At 39.6% G+C, this 20,479-nt stretch overlaps 1 protein-coding gene across 3 annotated transcripts in view; it reads right to left on the bottom strand.

Moving 5' to 3' along the window:
- Sgf11 (SAGA associated factor 11kDa) overlaps positions 1-20,479 on the bottom strand; it is a 128,471-nt gene that overhangs the window by 79,632 nt on the left and 28,360 nt on the right. The window contains exons 1-6 of one of the 3 annotated variants that reach the window (XM_070089982.1): positions 19,567-19,649; positions 18,032-18,194; positions 14,657-14,745; positions 12,894-12,991; positions 9,284-9,488; positions 5,939-6,127 (exon numbers count right to left, since the gene is read on the bottom strand). In XM_070089982.1, the coding sequence (XP_069946083.1) occupies positions 5,939-6,127; positions 9,284-9,488; positions 12,894-12,991; positions 14,657-14,745; positions 18,032-18,194; positions 19,567-19,593 (771 nt within the window). In that variant the 5' untranslated portion in view covers positions 19,594-19,649. Of the gene's footprint in view, positions 1-5,938; positions 6,128-9,283; positions 9,489-12,893; positions 12,992-14,656; positions 14,746-18,031; positions 18,195-19,566; positions 19,672-20,479 lie in introns of those variants that run through there. The other 2 variants (XM_070089983.1, XM_070089981.1) reach the window with 2 other exon arrangements.

A 20,479-nucleotide genomic window follows, 5' to 3' on the forward strand; every position in this document is an offset into this window, starting at 1 on the left:
TGTGTGTGTGTGTGTGTGTGTGTGCATGTGTGCGTGCGTGTGCGCGCGCGCACCCCTGTATCCATGGATTCAGTTTCCGTGGTTTACCTCAACACAAAAATATTACAGATGTTACTATTTGCAGGTTTTTTATTTATTGTCCAATTTAATTCATTTTTTACTGTTTGAATAACAGTGCATAAAACATGGTCAAATCAAGTTTCATAAGATTGGTCAAACAAATGAATAAAAATAATATACTGAAAATTGGACTTAGCAGCAAAGAGGCATTCACTGTCACTGCCAAGTCAGGCAGTAAATCAGTCAGTCAATAAGTTAGTCATTCAGCCAATAAATCAGTCAGTCAATCAACTGGTTAGACAGCGGCGGTGGTGGTGGTGGGGGTGTATTTTATTAATATTTAATGTTGGTAATGTCTTACTGTGTTTAATACATATATCAATTAAACTTATCGTAGGTATGTATGTACAGGAGGGCCCTGTTTTACAGAATTTTGCTAAATACAGCAGTTTTCATTTATATCCAGTCTTCATTTATTCAGACTTCCTACAATAAATATATTCACCACTCACTATAAGCTAAGGACATAAATATTCTAAAGTAAGTAATGTGTACATTATACATGTTATATGCATTTTTTAGGCCTAGCTATATTGCTCACTTAATATATGATAATGAAAAAAGGTTATGATTCCCTTTACAGTGATTTTTGTTTTACAGCGGTAACCCACAACCTAACCTGCTGTATAAGCAGGGCCAACCTGTAAACGATAAATGACATGTATACTGAGTTTGCTACTATCTGTACTTTTGGTATCCACAGCAGGTCTTAGAATGTACCATCCATGGATACCGGGGGACTACTGTATATGTATTAATGCATATGTATGTATATATTCTAGATAGTAGGTTGGTAGACAGCAACCACCCAGGGAGGTACTACTGTCCTGCAAAGTGAGTGCAAAACGGAAGCCTGTAATTGTTTTACATGATGGTAGGATTGCTGGTGTTTTTTTTCGGTCTCATAAACATGCAAGATTTCAGGTACATCTTGCTACTTCTACTTACACTTAGGTCACACTACACTTTTTTTTTTTTTTCAACAAGTCGGCCGTCTCCCACCGAGGCAGGGTGACCCAAAAAAGAAAGAAAATCCCCAAAAAGAAAATACTTTCATCATTCAACACTTTCACCACACACACACATTATCACTGCTTTTGCAGAGGTGCTCGGAATACAACAGTTTAGAAGCATATACGTATAAAGATACACAACATACCCCTCCAAACTGCCAGTATCCCAAAACCCTCCTTTAAAGTGCAGGCATTGTACTTCCCATTTCCAGGACTCAAGTCCGACTATATGAAAATAACCGGTTTCCCTGAATCCCTTCACTAAATATTACCCTGCTCACACTCCAACAGATCGTCAGGTCCCAAGTATCATTCGTCTCCATTCACTCCTATCTAACACGCTCATGCACGCTTGGTGGAAGTCCAAGCCCCTCGCCCACAAAACCTCCTTTACCCCCTCTTTCCAACCCTTTCGAGGATGACCCCTACCCCTCCTTCCTTCCTCTGTAGATTTATATGCTTTCCATGTCATTCTACTTTGATCCATTCTCTCTAAATGACCAAACCACCTCAACAACCCCTCTTCTGCCCTCTGACTAATGCTTTTATTAACTCCACACCTTCTCCTAATTTCCACACTCCGAATTTTCTGCATAATATTTACACCACACATTGCCCTTAGACAGGACATCTCCACTGCCTCCAACCGTCTCCTCGCTGCTGCATTTACCACCCAAGCTTCACATCCATATAAGAGTGTTGGTACTACTATACCTTCATACATTCCCTTCTTTGCCTCCATAGATAACGTTCTTTTACTCCACATATACCTCAACGCACCACTCACCTTTTTTCCCTCATCAATTCTATGATTAACCTCATCCTTCATAAATCCATCCGCCGACACGTCAACTCCCAAGTACAGTGGACCCCCGCTTAACGATCGCCTCCAAATGCGACCAATTATGTAAGTGTATTTATGTAAGTGCGTTTGTACGTGTATGTTTGGGGGTCTGAAATGGACTAATCTACTTCACAATATTCCTTATGGGAAAAAATTCGGTCAGTACTGGCACCTGAACATACTACTGGAATGAAAAAAGTTCGTTAACCGGGGGTCCACTGTATCTGAAAACATTCACTTCTTCCATACTCCTCCTCCCCAATTTGATATCCAATTTTTCTTTATCTAAATCATTTGATACCCTCATCACCTTACTCTTTTCTATGTTCACTTTCAACTTTCTACCTTTACACACATTTCCAAACTCATCCACTAACCTTTGCAATTTTTCTTTAGAATCTCCCATAAGCACAGTATCATCAGCAAAAAGTAACTGTGTCAATTCCCATTTTGAATTTGATTCCCCATAATTTAATCCCACCCCTCTCCCGAACACCCTAGCATTTACTTCTTTTACAACCCCATCTATAAATATATTAAACAACCATGGTGACATTACACATCCCTGTCTAAGACCTACTTTTACCGGGAAGTAGTCTCCCTCTCTTCTACACACCCTAACCTGAGCCTCACTATCCTCATAAAAGCTCTTTACAGCATTTAGTAACTTACCACCTATTCCATATACTTGCAACATCTGCCACATTGCTCCTCTATCCACTCTATCATATGCCTTTTCTAAATCCATAAATGCAATAAAAACTTCCCTACCTTTATCTAAATACTGTTCACATATATGCTTCAATGTAAACACTTGATCTACACATCCCCTACCCACTCTGAAGCCTCCCTGCTCATCTGCAATCCTACATTCTGTCTTACCTCTAATTCTTTCAATTATAACCCTACCGTACACTTTTCCTGGTATACTCAGTAAACTTATTCCTCTATAATTTTTACAATCTCTTTTGTCCCCTTTCCCTTTATATAAAGGGACTATACATGCTCTCTGCCAATCCCTAGGTACCTTCCCCTCTTTCATACATTTATTAAACAAAAGTACCAACCACTCCAACACTATATCCCCCCCTGCTTTTAACATTTCTGTCATGATCCCATCAGTTCCAGCTGCTTTACCCCCTTTCATTCTACGTAATGCCTCACGTACCTCCACCACACTTACATTCTGCTCTTCTTCACTCCTAAAAGATGGTATACTTCCCTGGCCAGTGCATGAAATTACCGCCTCCCTTTCTTCCTCAACATTTAAAAGTTCCTCAAAATATTCTCGCCATCTACCTAATACCTCCATCTCCCCATCTACTAACTCCCCTACTCTGTTTTTAACTGACAAATCCATACTTTCCCTAGGCTTTCTTAACTTGTTTAACTCACTCCAAAATTTTTTCTTATTTTCATTAAAATTTCTTGACAGTGCCTCTCCCACTCTTTCATCTGCTCTCCTTTTGCACTCTCTCACCACTCTCTTCACCTTTCTTTTACTCTCCATACACTCTGCTCTTCTTATAACACTTCTGCTTTGTAAAAACCTCTCGTAAGCTACCTTTTTCTCTTTTATCACACCCTTTACTTCATCATTCCACCAATCACTCCTCTTTCCTTCTGCCCCCACCCTCCTATAACCACAAACTTCTGCCCCACATTCTAATACTGCATTTTTAAAACTATTCCAACCCTCTTCAACCCCCCTACTACTCATCTTTGCACTAGCCCACCTTTCTGCCAATAGTCGCTTATAACTCCCCCGAACTTCCTCCTCCCTTAGTTTATACACTTTCACCTCCCTCTTACTTGTTGTTGCCACCTTCCTCTTTTCCCATCTACCTCTTACTCTAACTGTAGCTACAACTAAATAATGATCCGATATATCAGTTGCCCCTCTATAAACATGTACATCCTGGAGCCTACCCATCAACCTTTTATCCACCAATACATAATCTAACAAACTACTTTCATTACGTGCTACATCATACCTTGTATATTTATTTATCCTCTTTTTCATAAAATATGTATTACTTATTACCAAATTTCTTTCTACACATAGCTCAATTAAAGGCTCCCCATTTACATTTACCCCTGGCACCCCAAATTTACTTACTACTCCCTCCATAACATTTTTACCCACTTTAGCATTGAAATCCCCAACCACCATTACTCTCACACTTGATTCAAAACTCCCCACGCATTCACTCAACATTTCCCAGAATCTCTCTGTCTCTCCTCTACACTTCTCTCTTCTCCAGGTGCATACACGCTTACTATAACCCACTTTTCACATCCAATCTTTATTTTACTCCACATAATCCTACACATACGAGCATATATATACATACCCCTCTGGGTTTTCTTCTATTTTCTTTCTAGTTCTTGTTCTGGTTTATTTCCTCTTATCTCCATGGGGAAGTGGAACAGAATTCTTCCTCCGTAAGCCATGCGTGTCGTAAGAGACAACTAAAATGCCGGGAGCAAGGGGCTAGTAACCCCTTCTCCTGTATATATTACTAAATTTGAAAGGAGAAACTTTCGTTTTTCCTTTTGGGCCTCCCTGCCTCGGTGGGATACAGCTGGTATGTTGAAAGTAGTAGTATATATGCATATACAGTATACACAAAGAATTAAGTACGTATAAAATACATGTATTAATAATTTTTTTTTTTTTTTTTTCAACAAGTCAGCCGTCTCCCACCGAGGCAGGGTGACCCAAAAAAAAGAAAGAAAATCCCCAAAAAGAAAATACTTTCATCATCATTCAACGCTTTCACCACACTCGCACATTATCACTGTTTTTGCAGAGGTGCTCAGAATACAACAGTCTAGAAGCATACACATATAAAGATACACAACATATCCCTCCAAACTGCCAATATCCCAAACCCCTCCTTTAAAGTGCAGGCATTGTACTTCCCATTTCCAGGACTCAAGTCCGACTATATGAAAATAACCGGTTTCCCTGAATCCCTTCACTAAATATTACCCTGCTCACACTCCAACAGATCGTCAGGTCCCAAGTACCATTCGTCTCCATTCACTCCTATCTAACACGCTCACGCACGCTTGCTGGAAGTCCAAGCCCCTTGCCCACAAAACCTCCTTTACCCCCTCTCTCCAACCCTTTCGAGGACGACCCCTACCCCGCCTTCCTTCCCCTATAGATTTATATGCTTTCCATGTCATTCTACTTTGATCCATTCTCTCTAAATGACCAAACCACCTCAACAACCCCTCTTCTGCCCTCTGACTAATACTTTTATTAACTCCACACCTTCTCCTAATTTCCACACTCCGAATTTTCTGCATAATATTTACACCACACATTGCCCTTAAACAGGACATCTCCACTGCCTCCAACCGTCTCCTCGCTGCTGCATTTACCACCCAAGCTTCACACTCATATAAGAGTGTTGGTACTACTATACTTTCATACATTCCCTTCTTTGCCTCCATAGATAACGTTTTTTGACTCCACATATACCTCAACGCACCACTCACCTTTTTTCCCTCATCAATTCTATGATTAACCTCATCCTTCATAAATCCATCCGCCGACACGTCAACTCCCAAGTATCTGAAAACATTCATTTCTTCCATACTCCTCCTCCCCAGTTTGATATCCAATTTTTCTTTATCTAAATCATTTGACACCCTCATCACCTTACTCTTTTCTATGTTCACTTTCAACTTTCTACCTTTACACACATTCCCAAACTCATCCACTAATTAATATTTACTTGAAATAAAATTAGAATATGGAAGTCTTTGATTCATTTAGCATGAATATATTTCATAATTTTTTTACATTTAATTAATTTTTTAGCTATTTGTGTACAATAAACTGACAACTCTAATGGAATAATTACATTTAATTTTTAATTGTTTTAGGCAAATATTCCTAGACATAGCCACAAGTAGTATAACAATGACCCTTTATTTTACAACATACCTGATCCCTGACAGCCTGTCTCTGCTCGTTACTGTGTTGTGGACATCGAAGGGAACGAGTGCACATTTTGTGTGTGTGTTCAGAGATGACTCCACAAATTTGCTTGAGAATGGCACGTTTCTCTTCCGTTGTTCCTGATGCCAATGTACTTTCAACACTGCTACTAGATGATATGCTGTCAGACTTGAGCTGTTAAAATACTGCACTTATTACCTATAATTTATTTCCCCCATGTCTGTAGCAAGCCGCAAATTAAACTATCATTATGCTTCAGTTATGCTCAAGAGTAGTATGTCATGCAAAAGCTCTACACCAATTTTAAACCGAGGATTGGGTATGTAAACTTTGAAGAGGTAGAGACAGCATATAAGATGCTGCATTAAAAGATGGAAGACAGCGTATAAGATGATGCTTTAAACGGTGCGAGAAAGTACAGTATACATTGGACCCCCCAGTTATCGACCGGTTTGGTTATCGGCCAACTCTGTTATCGGCGGGTTTTTTGGCGCCCAGTTATTGGCCGTTCACTCAGTTATCGGCCATTTTAGACGCGTTCATCCGCTGGCTGGGGCAGCTTGCACTTCAGTTTGGCTTTGTCTCTTGGTGGCCGAGGAAGCTTCTGCTCATACATTCAAACATTTCGCTTCTTTACCATTGTTTTTATTGGGTTTTTCTTGCAGTGCAACTGTGAAATAAGTAACCATGGCTCCAAAGAAAGTTCCTAGTAAAGTTCCTGTGGTAAAGAAAGTGAGAAACACCATGGAATTTAAGTGTGAAGTGATAGAAAAGTTTGAGAGTGTTATGAAGGTGGTGGAATTTGCCAGGATGTACAGCAAGAATAAATCAACAATTACATCCATCCTGGCAAAGAAAGAACAAATCAAAGATGCTAATGTTGCAAAAGGAGTAACTTTTCTAACTAAACAAAGGCCACCAATAATGGAAGAGATGGAAAAGTTATTATTATTGTAGATTAAGGAAAAAGAATTAGTGGGAGACAGTGTTGTGGAGTCGATTATTTGTGAGAAGGCAAAGCAGTTGCATGAGGATCTTGCAAAGAAAATGCCTGGAACAAGTACTGCAGTTTGTGAATCTAGGGCCAGCAAAGGATGGTTTGATAGACTTAAGAAGCGTAGTGGCATACACAGTGTTGTAAGGCATGGTGAGACTGCAAGTTCTGACAAATGTGCAGCTGAAAAGTATGTTCACGAATTCCAGGACTATGTAAAGGCTGAAGGATTCAAGCCCCAACAAGTGTTTGGTTGTGACGAAACAGGCCTGTTTTGGAAGAAAATCCCAAACAGGACCTACATTACCCAGGAGGAAAAGGCATTGCCAGGACACAAGCCTATGAAAGACAGGGTTACTCTTTTGTTGTGTGGTAATGCAAGTGGGGATTTCAAAGTGAAGCCTTTACTCGTGTATCACTCAGAAAATCCCAGTGTTCAAGAAAAACAATGTCATGAAGAATAGATTGTGTGTGATGTGGAAAGCTAATCATAAGGCATGAGTCACAAGGCAAATTTTCAAAGAGTGGGTTAATGATGTGTTTGGCCCAAGTGTGAAAAAATACCTCCTGGAAAAGAAATTGCCACTCAAGTGCCTCCTGGTACTGGACAATGCTCCTGCACATCCTCCAGACTTGCAAGACCAATTGCTTAGGGACTCCAGTTTCATCACGGTGAAGTTCTTGCTTCCTAACACCACTCCTCTCCTCCAGCCCATGGACCAGCAGGTCATTTCTAACTTCAAAAAACTCTACACAAAAGCAGCATTTCAAAAGTGCTTTGAAGTGACCTCAGACACTCAGTTGACCCTAAGACAGTTCTGGAGGAAACACTTCACTATCCTCCATTACATAAGCCTTATAGATAAAGCTTGGGAGGGAGTGACTTCCAGGACTTTGAACTTTGCTTGGAGAAAACTGTAGCCAGATTGTGTCCAAGAGAGGGATTCTGAAGGGTTTCAGGCTCACCCTGATCCTGACCCTGCCAACCCTGTGGACTCTATTGTGGCACTGGGAAAGTCCCTGGGGTTGGAGGTGAGTGGCAAGGATGTGGAAGAGTTGGTGGAGGACCACAGGGAAGAGCTAACCACTGAAGAGCTGCAAGAGCTTCATCTTGAACAGCAACAGACTGCAGCTGAGGAACTTGCTTCAGAGGAGGAGGAAGAGGGAGTGAAGGAGGTGCCTTCTTCAGAGATTAAAGAGGTGTGTGCAATGTGGACTAGGGTGCAAGCTTTTGTAGAGAAACACAACCCTGACAAAGCTGAAACAAGTGATATCTGCAACATGTTTAGTGACAAAACCCTGTCCCACTTCAGGGAAATCTTAAAGAGATGCCAGAAACAGAGCACTCTGGACAGTTATTTTGTGAGACAGGGGTCCAGTGACTCTCAAGCTGGTCCTTGTGGCAATAAAAGACAGAGAAGGGAAGTAACCCCAGAGAAGGCTTTGCTACCTAAAGTCTTTATGGAGGGGGATACCCCTTCCAAACACTAACTCCTCCCTCTTTCCTCCTGCCTATCTTCCAGAAGCCACCATTAGCCTTCAATAAAGGTATGTAGTAGTACGTACATAATTGTTAAAAAAATTATTTTTTTTGTGAATATTTTTTGTTTGGAACGGATTAATTGTATTTCCATTAATTCTAATGGGAAATATTAATTCGGTTATCGGCCATTTCAGTTATCGGCCGACCTTCTGGAACTGATTACGGCCGATAACCAGGGGTCCACTGTATAAGATTATGCTTTAGAAGGAAAGAGATGCTTAAGCATAAGTTAACTTGGAATAAGGAAGCGTTATGGGGATCTTCTATCAAAGCACTGCACAACAACTGATACAATACTTGGATAAATTACTATGTACAGCGAATATAACTTTTAAAAACTAAATTTCTATTATTTCTACCCTTCAATTGCCATCTTATTATAAGATCCAGCAATTATTATATTTTTTAAATGACTTGGCTTAACTAATGTATCACCAACTATGGCATCTCTGCTACAACTGCCACATGTGTTTGCATCTAGAAGTAATACCTGTATCTATATATCCTGACAATCTACAACATTTTATGAATAACTTGAAGTACTTTTGCTTTATGAGTCAAGTTCATCTGAGATTTTTTTTATTCTATGTGAAATTATATAAAATTAAAATTTTAAAAAAGTATGCTTTGGTATTCACAAACATATTCTGCAAATGTTTAATAATGAAGAGTTGATTATTTTTATAACTTCATGGAAGTGCATGTACTACCAAGGCTACTATATTTGGGCACTTAGAAGTTACACAAATTATTTCCGAATGTTGAAGATTCAACAGATCAGCAAAGAACTTACTTTGGCATTTTTGGATCTACGAGGTGAATTCTTGTCTCGCTTCTTCCGTTTGCGGTCAATAACCCAATCGTCATCGTCATCATCATCATCACTTCCTCCAGTATGATTGTGGCTGTTCTCTTTGGTTGAATTTTGGATACGTCTACTAGCTATGCGTGATGAGTTCCTGCCCATCCCCATACACTTTTCAAGGTGCGGAGCAAACCTGCAAGTTAGACAAAGCTAATAAATAACTTTGATTATTAGAGGTGCTAAGTAAAGTTCTTTGCATCTTCTGCCATATGATTATAATAATCAAGAATTACAAAGGCAGCACAAAAATCTAAAATACATTAATTTTTTCAGTTTTATACAATCACTTCAGATATATTTATGCAGGGAGCTTTCTGATTCACAGAAAATGCTAAAACAATCAATTTCCAAATACAATTCAAGGATTATGTAGAGTAAAATAAAGATTGGATGTGAAAAGTGGGTGATAGTAAGCGTGTATGCACCTGGAGAAGAGAGAAGTGTAGAGGAGAGAGAGAGATTTTGGGAAATGTTGGGTGAATGTGTGGGGAGTTTTGAATCAAGTGTGAGAGTAATGGTGGTCGGGGATTTCAATGCTAAAGTGGGTAAAAATGTTATGGAGGGAGTAGTAGGTAAATTTGGGGTGCCAGGGGTAAATGTAAATGGGGAGCCTTTAATTGAGCTATGTGTAGAAAGAGATTTGGTAATAAGTAATACATATTTTATGAAAAAGAGGATAAATAAATATACAAGGTATGATGTAGCACATAATGAAAGTAGTTTGTTAGATTATGTATTGGTGGATAAAAGGTTGATGGGTAGGCTCCAGGATGTGCATGTTTATAGAGGGGCAACTGATATATCGGATCATTATTTAGTTGTAGCTACAGTTAGAGTAAGAGGTAGATGGGAAAAGAGGAAGGTGGCAACAACAAGTAAGAGGGAGGTGAAAGTGTATAAACTAACGGAGGAGGAAGTTCGGGGGAGATATAAGCGACTATTGGCAGAAAGGTGGGCTAGTGTAAAGATGAGTAGTGGGGGGTTGAAGAGGGTTGGAATAGTTTTAAAAATGCAGTATTAGAATGTGGGGCAGAAGTTTGTGGTTATAGGAGGGTGGGGGCAGGAGGAAAGAGGAGTGATTGGTGGAATGATGAAGTAAAAGGTGTGATAAAAGAGAAAAAGGTAGCTTATGAGAGGTTTTTACAAAGCAGAAGTGTTATAAGAAGAGCAGAGTATATGGAGAGTAAAAGAAAGGTGAAGAGAGTGGTGAGAGAGTGCAAAAGGAGAGCAGATGAAAGAGTGGGAGAGGCACTGTCAAGAAATTTTAATGAAAATAAGAAAAAATTTTGGAGTTAAACAAGTTAAGAAAGCCTAGGGAAAGTATGGACTTGTCAGTTAAAAACAAAGTAGGGGAGTTAGTAGATGGGGAGATGGAGGTATTAGGTAGACGGCGAGAATATTTTGAGGAACTTTTAAATGTTGAGGAAGAAAGGGAGGCGGTAATTTCATGCACTGGTCAGGGAGGCATACCATCTTTTAGGAGTGAAGAAGAGCAGAATGTAAGTGTGGGGGAGGTACATGAGGCATTACGTAGAATGAAAGGGGGTAAAGCAGCTGGAACTGGTGGGATCATGACAGAAATGTTAAAAGCAGGGGAGGATATAGTGTTGGAGTGGTTGGTATTTTTGTTTAATAAATGTATGAAAGAGGGGAAGATACCTAGGGATTGGCAGAGAGCATGTATAGTCCCTTTATATAAAGAGAAAGGGGACAAAAGAGATTGTAAAAATTATAGAGGAATAAGTTTACCAAGTATACCAGGAAAAGTGTACGGTAGGGTTATAATTGAAAGAATTAGAGGTAAGACAGAATGTAGGATTGCAGATGAGCAAGGAGGTTTCAGAGTGGGTAGGGGATGTGTAGATCAAGTGTTTACATTGAAGCATATATGTGAACAGTATTTAGATAAAGGTAGGGAAGTTTTTATTGCATATTTGGATTTAGAAAAGGCATATGATAGAGTGGATAGAGGAGCAATGTGGCAGATGTTGCAAGTATATGGAATAGGTGGTAAGTTACTAAATGCTGTAAAGAGTTTTTATGAGGCTAGTGAGGCTCAGGTTAGGGTGTGTAGAAGAGAGGGAGACTACTTCCCGGTAAAAGTAGGTCTTAGACAGGGATGTGTAATGTCACCATGGTTGTTTAATATATTTATAGATGGGGTTGTAAAAGAAGTAAATGCTAGGGTGTTTGGGAGAGGGGTGGGATTAAATTATGGGGAATCAAATTCAAAATGGGAATTGACAAAGTTACTTTTTGCTGATGATACTGTGCTTATGGGAGATTCTAAAGAAAAATTGCAAAGGTTAGTGGATGAGTTTGGAAATGTGTGTAAAGGTAGAAAGTTGAAAGTGAACATAGAAAAGAGTAAGGTGATGAGGGTATCAAATGATTTAGATAAAGAAAAATTGGATATCAAATTGGGGAGGAGGAGTATGGAAGAAGTGAATGTTTTCAGATACTTGGGAGTTGATGTGTCAGCGGATGGATTTATGAAGGAGGAGGTTAATCATAGAATTGATGAGGGAAAAAAGGTGAGTGGTGTGTTGAGGTATATGTGGAGTCAAAAAATGTTATCTATGGAGGCAAAGAAGGGAATGTATGAAAGTATAGTAGTACCAACACTCTTATATGGATGTGAAGCTTGAGTGGTAAATGCAGCAGCGAGGAGACGGTTGGAGGCAGTGGAGATGTCCTGTCTAAGGGCAATGTGTGGTGTAAATATTATGCAGAAAATTCGAAGTGTGGAAATTAGGAAAAGGTGTGGAGTTAATAAAAGTATTAGTCAGAGGGCAGAAGAGGGGTTGTTGAGGTGGTTTGGTCATTTAGAGAGAATGGATCAAAGTAGAATGACATGGAAAGCATATAAATCTATAGGGGAAGGAAGGCGGGGTAGGGGTCGTCCTCGAAAGGGTTGGAAAGAAGAGGTAAAGGAGGTTTTGTGGGCGAGGGGCTTGGACTTCCAGCAAGCGTGCGTGAGCGTGTTAGATAGGAGTGAATGATGACGAATGGTACTTGGGACCTGACGATCTGTTGGAGTGTGAGCAGGGTAATATTTAGTGAAGGGATTCAGGGAAACCGGTTATTTTCATATAGTCGGACTTGAGTCCTGGAAATCGGAAGTACAATGCCTGCACTTTAAAGGAGGGGTTTGGGATATTGGCAGTTTGGAGGGATATGTTGTGTATCTTTATATGTATATGCTTCTAAACTGTTGTATTCTGAGCACCTCTGCAAAAATATTGATTATGTGTGAGTGTGGTGAAAGCGTTGAATGATGATGAAAGTATTTTCTTTTTGGGGATTTTCTTTCTTTTTTGGGTCACCCTGCCTCGGTGGGAGACGGCCGACTTGTTGAAAAAAAAAAAAAAAATTCTGAATGAGTCATAATTACTTGGGGATCTGCAATGAATTAACTTGTCAAAGAAAAACTAACAGCAAAAGTTAACTGGCCAATATTAGGTGGAGTAATTCATACGGTCTCCATTAATCAATGGCAAATTAAATATAAAAAATGGTGTACCAGCAGTTCACTTACCTTGATGCTGCCAAGTTTCGTGAGCAGCTGGGACATATACATTCATGTTGCTTCTTGATAGGTGCCTGTCCAAACACATCCAGTCCCTCTGCGTTCACCTGAAACATGTTGTCACGTGGTGAAAGTCTTCACCGATAGCAACAAAATTTTATGGAAGAGAATCACATACAGTACTTAAATTTTTTTTGGATAGCAAAGTATTGTACTGATTTTTTTAAGGCCAATTTTCCTTCTTCTCTGGAACATTAAATTTGTGTAACAGTGATCAATGGGAAAATGTATTTCACTTTGCAGAGATTTCTCAAACAAATGATTTCTTGGAAATGTAACTTCTTTATTAGGTGGGCTTCCTCTATCCGTGCAATACATTCAACAAAAGAAACTATTTCTTTCTGCAGCATTACAAAATGTAGGTTACACTGTTGAGCACAAAAGAAAGTCACAAGCATGCAGTGCACAAGGTGCTTTCAAAAAATCATGAACTGCCACAAAAAAAAAAAAAATATAGGCTAACTTATTCACCTAGTTGAAGTTGTCTCCCTGGATTTACTCTCCTTAGGAGGTTACACACTGATCCCAGCACCTCTGCCACTTCTCCAAGCATTTCTGGAACTTTCTTTTCTAATGGTTTCTAATGTGGCCTGCAATTCTGCTTGAATCTCCTCCACATCATTAAAGCACCACCCCGTGAGTGCCATTTTTATTTTTGGAAAGAAAAAGAAGTCACAAAGGGGCTAGATCTGGGAAGTAGGGAGGATGGGGAATGACTGCAATCTTGTTTTTTGGCAAAAACACTATGCTTTTTCTGGTCTTGAGTCATCAAGCAGAGCTCAAATTTTGCAGCCACTCACCTCGTGTTCAAATTTTCAGTCAAAATGCTTTGACATGACCCATAAGAAATTTCCAGAGCACTTGCAATGTCCTGGATACTCTGATGACAATCTTTGTGAATAGTCTTCCTTGTTTTTTCAAGGATGGTGTCTGTTCTTGATGCTGATGGATGACCAGAACATTCATCATCCTCAACTGATGTTCATCCTGCTTTAAATTGAGAAAACTATTCAAAAATGATTGCTGAGAGATTCTGTGAGTTTCACTAGCCATTTTACCGAGCTTGAAAAAGTACATTAAAGTTCATTATACTTACATGCTGTTCTTTCTTTTAGATTCCATTCTGTTACACAAAAAATTGCAACAACATACTGACAACATGACAAAAAATGCCAGTCTAACCTAAACAAAATGACCGATTGCACTGAAACTCATCATGCTACTTTACTAAGTAATTTACTGTTCAGTGAGAACTATGCCACCACCATATTTCACTCAGGAAGTGTGTGAAAATATGAGAACTTTTGACAGCACGTCTCATAATACTGTACTTGCAGGTGTGGAGATAGTCATTAGGGACATTCTAAATAAGACCAACTTTTATAGTACGTATATCAGAAAACACCAATGGTACAGACACACACATTTCAGATATGAAGATAGACAAGTTTGTAGTAACAAGCACTAAGACAACATGCTGCTGTGTGCAGTGATAACTCAATAAATCTCTACACAGAGTGAAGCCAACCCAATGAAAACTTCAGCTTATACTTGTTGCCAATATGCTATTATATCCAACAAATGCAGAACTACATATTAGTTTAAGATTGAGCAACAGCTATTGTTTAAAAACAACTATGAGTGACCGGCCCCACATTCTAAGGGCATCAGCCGTATGGGTAGAGAAGTAGACAGAATGCGTGTGATATTACCTGTAAAAATTTGTGTTCCTCTTCGAGCGAGCCCAGCTCGAGCATCATCAGCCCGGTCTTGACACTCTGATGCACCTCAAACACTACATCTGTAGCAAAACATAAATGTGAACTAAATTACACAAACAAGTCTACTGCAAATTCTGCTTATTATGAAGACAGTACAGTGGACCCTCAACCAACGTTGGCATCGTCTAACGTTAAATCCGACTAGCGATACATTTTAACGCAAAAATTTTGCCTCGACTAGCGCTAAAAAACCTGACCAACGCTATTCATTCCATTCGAGACGCGTCCACTTGTGGCCTGAACGCGCCTCACTTGTCCCGTGGGTGCCAGTGTTTACAAGCCAGCCAGCCACCATGGTCCCATCCAAACATACAATCAGAACATTTCATATTATCGCAGCGTTTGTAGTGATTGCACCTGCAAAATAAGTCACCATGGGCCCCAAGAAAGCTTCTAGTGCCAACCCTACAGCAAAAAGGGTGAGAATTACTATGGAGATGAAGAAAGAGATCATTGCTAAGTATGAAAGTGGAGTGCATGTCTCCGAGCTGGCCAGGTTGTACAAAAAACCCCAATCAACCATCGCTACTATTGTGGGCAAGAAAACGGCAATCAAGAAGCTGTTCTTGCCAAAGGTGCAACTATGTTTTCAAAACTGAGATCGCAAGTGATAGAAGATGTTGAGAGACTCTTATTGGTGTGGATAAACGAAAAACAGATAGCAGGAGATAGCATCTCTCAAGCGATCATATGTGAAAAGGCTAGGAAGTTGCATGACGATTTAATTAAAAAAATGCCAGCAACTAGTGGTGATGTGAGTGAATTTAAAGCCAGCAAAGGTTGGTTTGAGAGATTTAAGAATCGTAGTGGCATACATAGTGTGATAAGGCATGGTGAGGCTGCCAGTTCGGACCAAAAAGCAGCTGAAAAATATGTGCAGGAATTCAAGGAGTACATAGACAGTGAAGGACTGAAACCTGAACGAGTGTTTAATTGTGATGAAACAGGCCTGTTTTGGAAGAAAATGCCAAGCAGGACCTACATTACTCAGGAGGAAAAGGCACTCCCAGGACATAAGCCTATGAAAGACAGGCTTACTCTGTTGATGTGTGCCAACGCTAGTGGTGATTGCAAAGTGAAGTCTTTATTGGTGTATCACTCTGAAACTCCCAGAGTGTTCAGGGAAAACAATGTCCTCATGGCTAATTTGTGTGTGCTGTGGAGGACAAACAGTAAGGCATGGGTCACTAGGGACTTTTTCTATGACTGGTTACACCATGCATTTGCCTCCACTGAAAAATTACCTCCTGGAAAATAAATTGGACCTTAAGTGCCTCCTAGTATTAGACAATGCTCCTGGTCATCCTTCAGACTTGGCAGAGTGACTTTCTGTGGACATGAGCTTCATTAAGGTGAAGTTTTTGCCTCCTAATACCACTCCTCTCCTGCAGCCCATGGACCAGCAGGTCATTGCAAACTTCAAGAAACTGTACACAAAAACTATGTTTGAAAGGTGCTTTGTAGTGACCTTAGAAACTCAACTGACTCTAAGAGAGTTTTGGAGAGATCACTTTAGCATCCTCAATTGTGTAAACATTATAGGTAAGGCTTGGGAGGAAGCGACTAAGAGGACCTTGAACTCTGCTTAGAAAAAACTGTGGCCAGAATGTGTAGACAAAAGGGATTTTGAAGGGTTTGAGGCTAACCCTGGGAATCCTATGCCAGTTGAGGAATCCATTGTGGCATTGGGAAAGTCCTTGGGGTTGGAGGTTAGTGGGGAGGATGTGGAAGAGTTGGTGGAGGAGGACAATGAAGAACTAACCACTGATGAGCTGCTAGATCATCTTCAGCAAGAGGCCACACCTGAGGAAACTGCTTCGGAGGAGGAGATAGAGAAATTGAGGAAGTTGCCTACTTCAAAGATTAAGGAAATGTGTGCAATGTGGCTTAAAGTGCAAACCTTTTTTGATGAAAATCACCCTGACACAGCTACTGCAAGCCGTGTTGGCAACCTGTACACTGACAATGTTGTGAAAAACTTTAGGAATGTCATAAAGGAACGGGAGGTACAGGCCTCTATGGACAGATATGTTGTGCGACAGAGGTCCAGTGACTCTCAAGCTGGTCCTAGTGGCATTAAAAGAAGAAGGAAAGTAACCCCGGAAAAGGACTTGCCACCTCAAGTCCTAATGGAAGGGGATTCCCCTTCTAAACACTAACACCATCAACACTCTCCCCTCCTCCCATCCCATCAATCATCACCAGATCTTCAATAAAGGTAAGTGTCATGTAATTGTACATGTCTTCTTCAGTTTGTGTGTATTAAAATTAATATTTCACATGGTAAAATTTTTTTTTTTCAATACTTTTGGGTGTCTTGCATGGATTAATTTGATTTCTATTATTTCTTATGGGGAAAATTAACTCAACTAACGATAATTTCGATTAACGATGAGCTCTCAGGAACAGATTAATATTGTTGGTCGAGGGTCCACTGTATTACTATATTATTATTATTAAAAAATGCTACATTATGCTAATGAAAAGAATGGAGCATCATCAATTTTTATAAGATAGGGGAGGGTAGCTCCAATTCCTTAGATCAACAGCTCAATTGCACCAAGGTACCCCTGTGAAGTATGGTGAGAGAGATGGTGTAAAAAAAAAAAAAAATCAAGTACATATGAGAAAACTAAACCATACTCATGAGTTTTACAATGAGTCAAAGTGAGATTCATAAAAACAAGAGAAATTGTTGACAATTATATTTGGTAAAGAGAAAGAACACTACAGTACAGACATACCTCACTAAAATGGTGGATTACGTTCCAGACCATCGCCATAAAGCAAATATCAACTTAAAAGAGAATCACAGCCTTTTTTTTACTTGTCATGTTTACACTATCATTTATCAAGTGCACAATTGTGCAAGTCCTAAAAAATAGAGAGAGAGATGGAACAGTAAAAATAATATAAAATGCTACAGTACCGTATTACTAACTTTAAAATACGTATTTTCACTGCCGAAAATAAAAGCTTCCTCTGCAAGCCATGCGTGTCATAAGAGGCGATTAAAATGCCAGGAGCAAGGGGCTAGTAACCCTTTCTCCTGTATACATTACTAAAGTTATGATGAGAAATCTTTTTTTTTTTTTTGGGGGGGGGGGCCACCCTGCCTTGGTGGGATACGCCCAGTTTGTTGAAAGAAGATACAATTGAAAAGTGCCATATTAGCAAGGTATGCCTGTACCAAGTTTTCTGTGGAGAGCGAGGTATCCACAAAGCTAAGTGGGGACATACTTCTAACTTATATGGAGAACATATTTTCAGTCATATTCTGTAGATCTGAAAAATTCCTCAACTAACTTAGAATAGCATCATCAAGAAGTTCCTGTGAGATCATCTGAGCCACCAAATCAAGGGTCTCGGGTGAAGCAAGCGAAGACAAAATACTTCCATCGACCCCAACACGGCCAATGCCGCCGCTGCCACCAACAGCCTGAACCATCCAGCCACCAGTGCTTGTTACCTACCATGATAAAAAGTAAGTTAAAATAAATACCGCTTTACATGCCAAGCAACAAAGGATACAACAGCACTCTAGACCAATGTCAACAGTAGTGGTTCTGTATTACTTTCTGATTTTGAACTCAAACATGCTAAAATGACCGATACAAAAATCAAAGAACAAAGAAGTTCCATAAACAACTGCTGTAATACAGCACAATAATATGCTGAATATTACTTTACAAGTTTATAAAGATATTTATTTTTTGATTTTCACGTCGAAGTTAACTTTCAAGTCATGCTGGTTAACAAAATGACAACACTCATGCACGTTATATGCATTACTATCATTATTATTATTAAAGGCCAACCAAAAAACCTATGTAGCTTTAGTTACTACAATAACCTTTCTTTGAGTCTTAAGAGGTTTTAGAACTAATAAATTTAAAATGCTTTCACACTGACTGTAATACTAAGATCATAATGCGGTACATAGAGAGTACAAATTGTAGTAACTCTCTGTGCACATTATGAAGTACAGTAAAAACCCTCGACATAACAGACTTTGAAAATACAGAACAAAATTATCTGGTTTAAATGATTCAGAAAAAATAACTCAAGTTCAGTGGTTAAAGAATTATCTGTTATAATAATTATACAATCATGGCTAAACGACCTCATCTCTACCCATCACAATTACCATCACCGCCCACCCGCCACCCCTTATTACTATCTTATATCGAGGGCTTATTGCAGTTTAAGAATGCAATCGTAATATACAGTATTTAAACAAAAAAGTAATAGAAATAAATGGGTACATCCTCTCAAGATAGTGACCAATACATGTAGATTTTTTGTTAAGCTGAAGCACTAATAAATGCCATCTTACCAAAATCAACATAAATATAGTACAGTGGACCCCCGCTTAACGATCATCTCCGAATGCGACCAATTATGTAAGTGTATTTATGTAAGTGCGTTTGTACGTGTATGTTTGGGGGTCTGAAATGGACTAATCTACTTCACAATATTTCTTATGGGAACAAATTCGGTCAGTACTGGCACCTGAACATACTTCTGGAATGAAAAAATATCGTTAACCGGGGGTCCACTGTATATGGAAAAAAAATGTGTACATTTACACCATGTCACACTCCATAAAAAAATAAAACCAAGAAGTAATCAAGCCTGTCAGTAAAAAGAAAAAGTTGCAGTCTTCAAACATAACACCAAAAATGAAGACCAAACTTAGGATAACAAGTGTACTTAGAAGTTGCTCAACATAAATAACTCAGGGCATTCAGAAACCAATATTTAACTCCACTATTTCTAACTGTGAGAAGCACCTAATGCTGCACTACTGTAGCAAACCATTCCACTGAAAGTTAACTCACCTGCTCTCGGTGGCTTGGTTTGGTCATCCCTCTCCCTACACCACCACCTCTGCAACCCTTCCCACCCCCACTTCCTCCTCCTCTTCCTCCCCCCCCTCCTCCTCCTCCTCCTCCTCCTCCCCCTCCTCCTCCTCCAGCACCTCCACCTCCACTTCGGGATGACCAAACTTCACTTTGTCCTCGTGTGCGCACCGTACTGCAAGACAAACATTGTTGTTACACATGCTGTCTATGAGCACACCTCACTAAGATAATAAATCAATGCATATTATGAACTGGCTACTATTATTATACTATTTCTGTGACTAGAAAAGAGAGAGAGAGAGAGAGACAGAGAAGCTAATGCAAAGTGCAAGGCTTGGAAGAACCACAAAAAGGTTTCCCCTCTACTGTAGCCAGAACAGGAACTTCTACAGACACCCCTGTTGGAATTTGGAGGAAATCCAATGCTGGACCACCTCTAGATAAGAACTAGCACAAAAGGAAAGTAGGTATCAGAAAGAGTGAGCTCCAAAACCTGGTGGTCTTTGGTCAAGGATCACCAGAGATATTCATCCAAAGAAATATTTCCAACTTTAAATCTGCAGAAAGGGATTGTTACAACCAGCAATTAAGAAAAGGTTGAGACACTTTACAGGTTGACCACCACTAATCTGGTATCATCGGGACCTGTAGGGTGCCGGATTACTGATTTTGCCGGATTACAGAGTGGTTAGGTTAGAATACACTTAACCCAACAGCGATATTTAACCATTGTCGATTTTACCCACTTTATGCCCTATTTTTGGCCCATTCCATTGTTCCAATTTACCAAACTCATAACTATTTCGTTAGTATTCCTTCTATTCTGTCGATTGAGTACAAGAAATTGCCCATTTACCTATTGCAAGTACCCAATAAAGTGGTCAGAAAT

The sequence above is a fragment of the Cherax quadricarinatus genome, chromosome 30 (genome assembly GCF_038502225.1).
Source record: "Cherax quadricarinatus isolate ZL_2023a chromosome 30, ASM3850222v1, whole genome shotgun sequence".
Lineage (NCBI taxonomy): Eukaryota > Metazoa > Arthropoda > Malacostraca > Decapoda > Parastacidae > Cherax > Cherax quadricarinatus.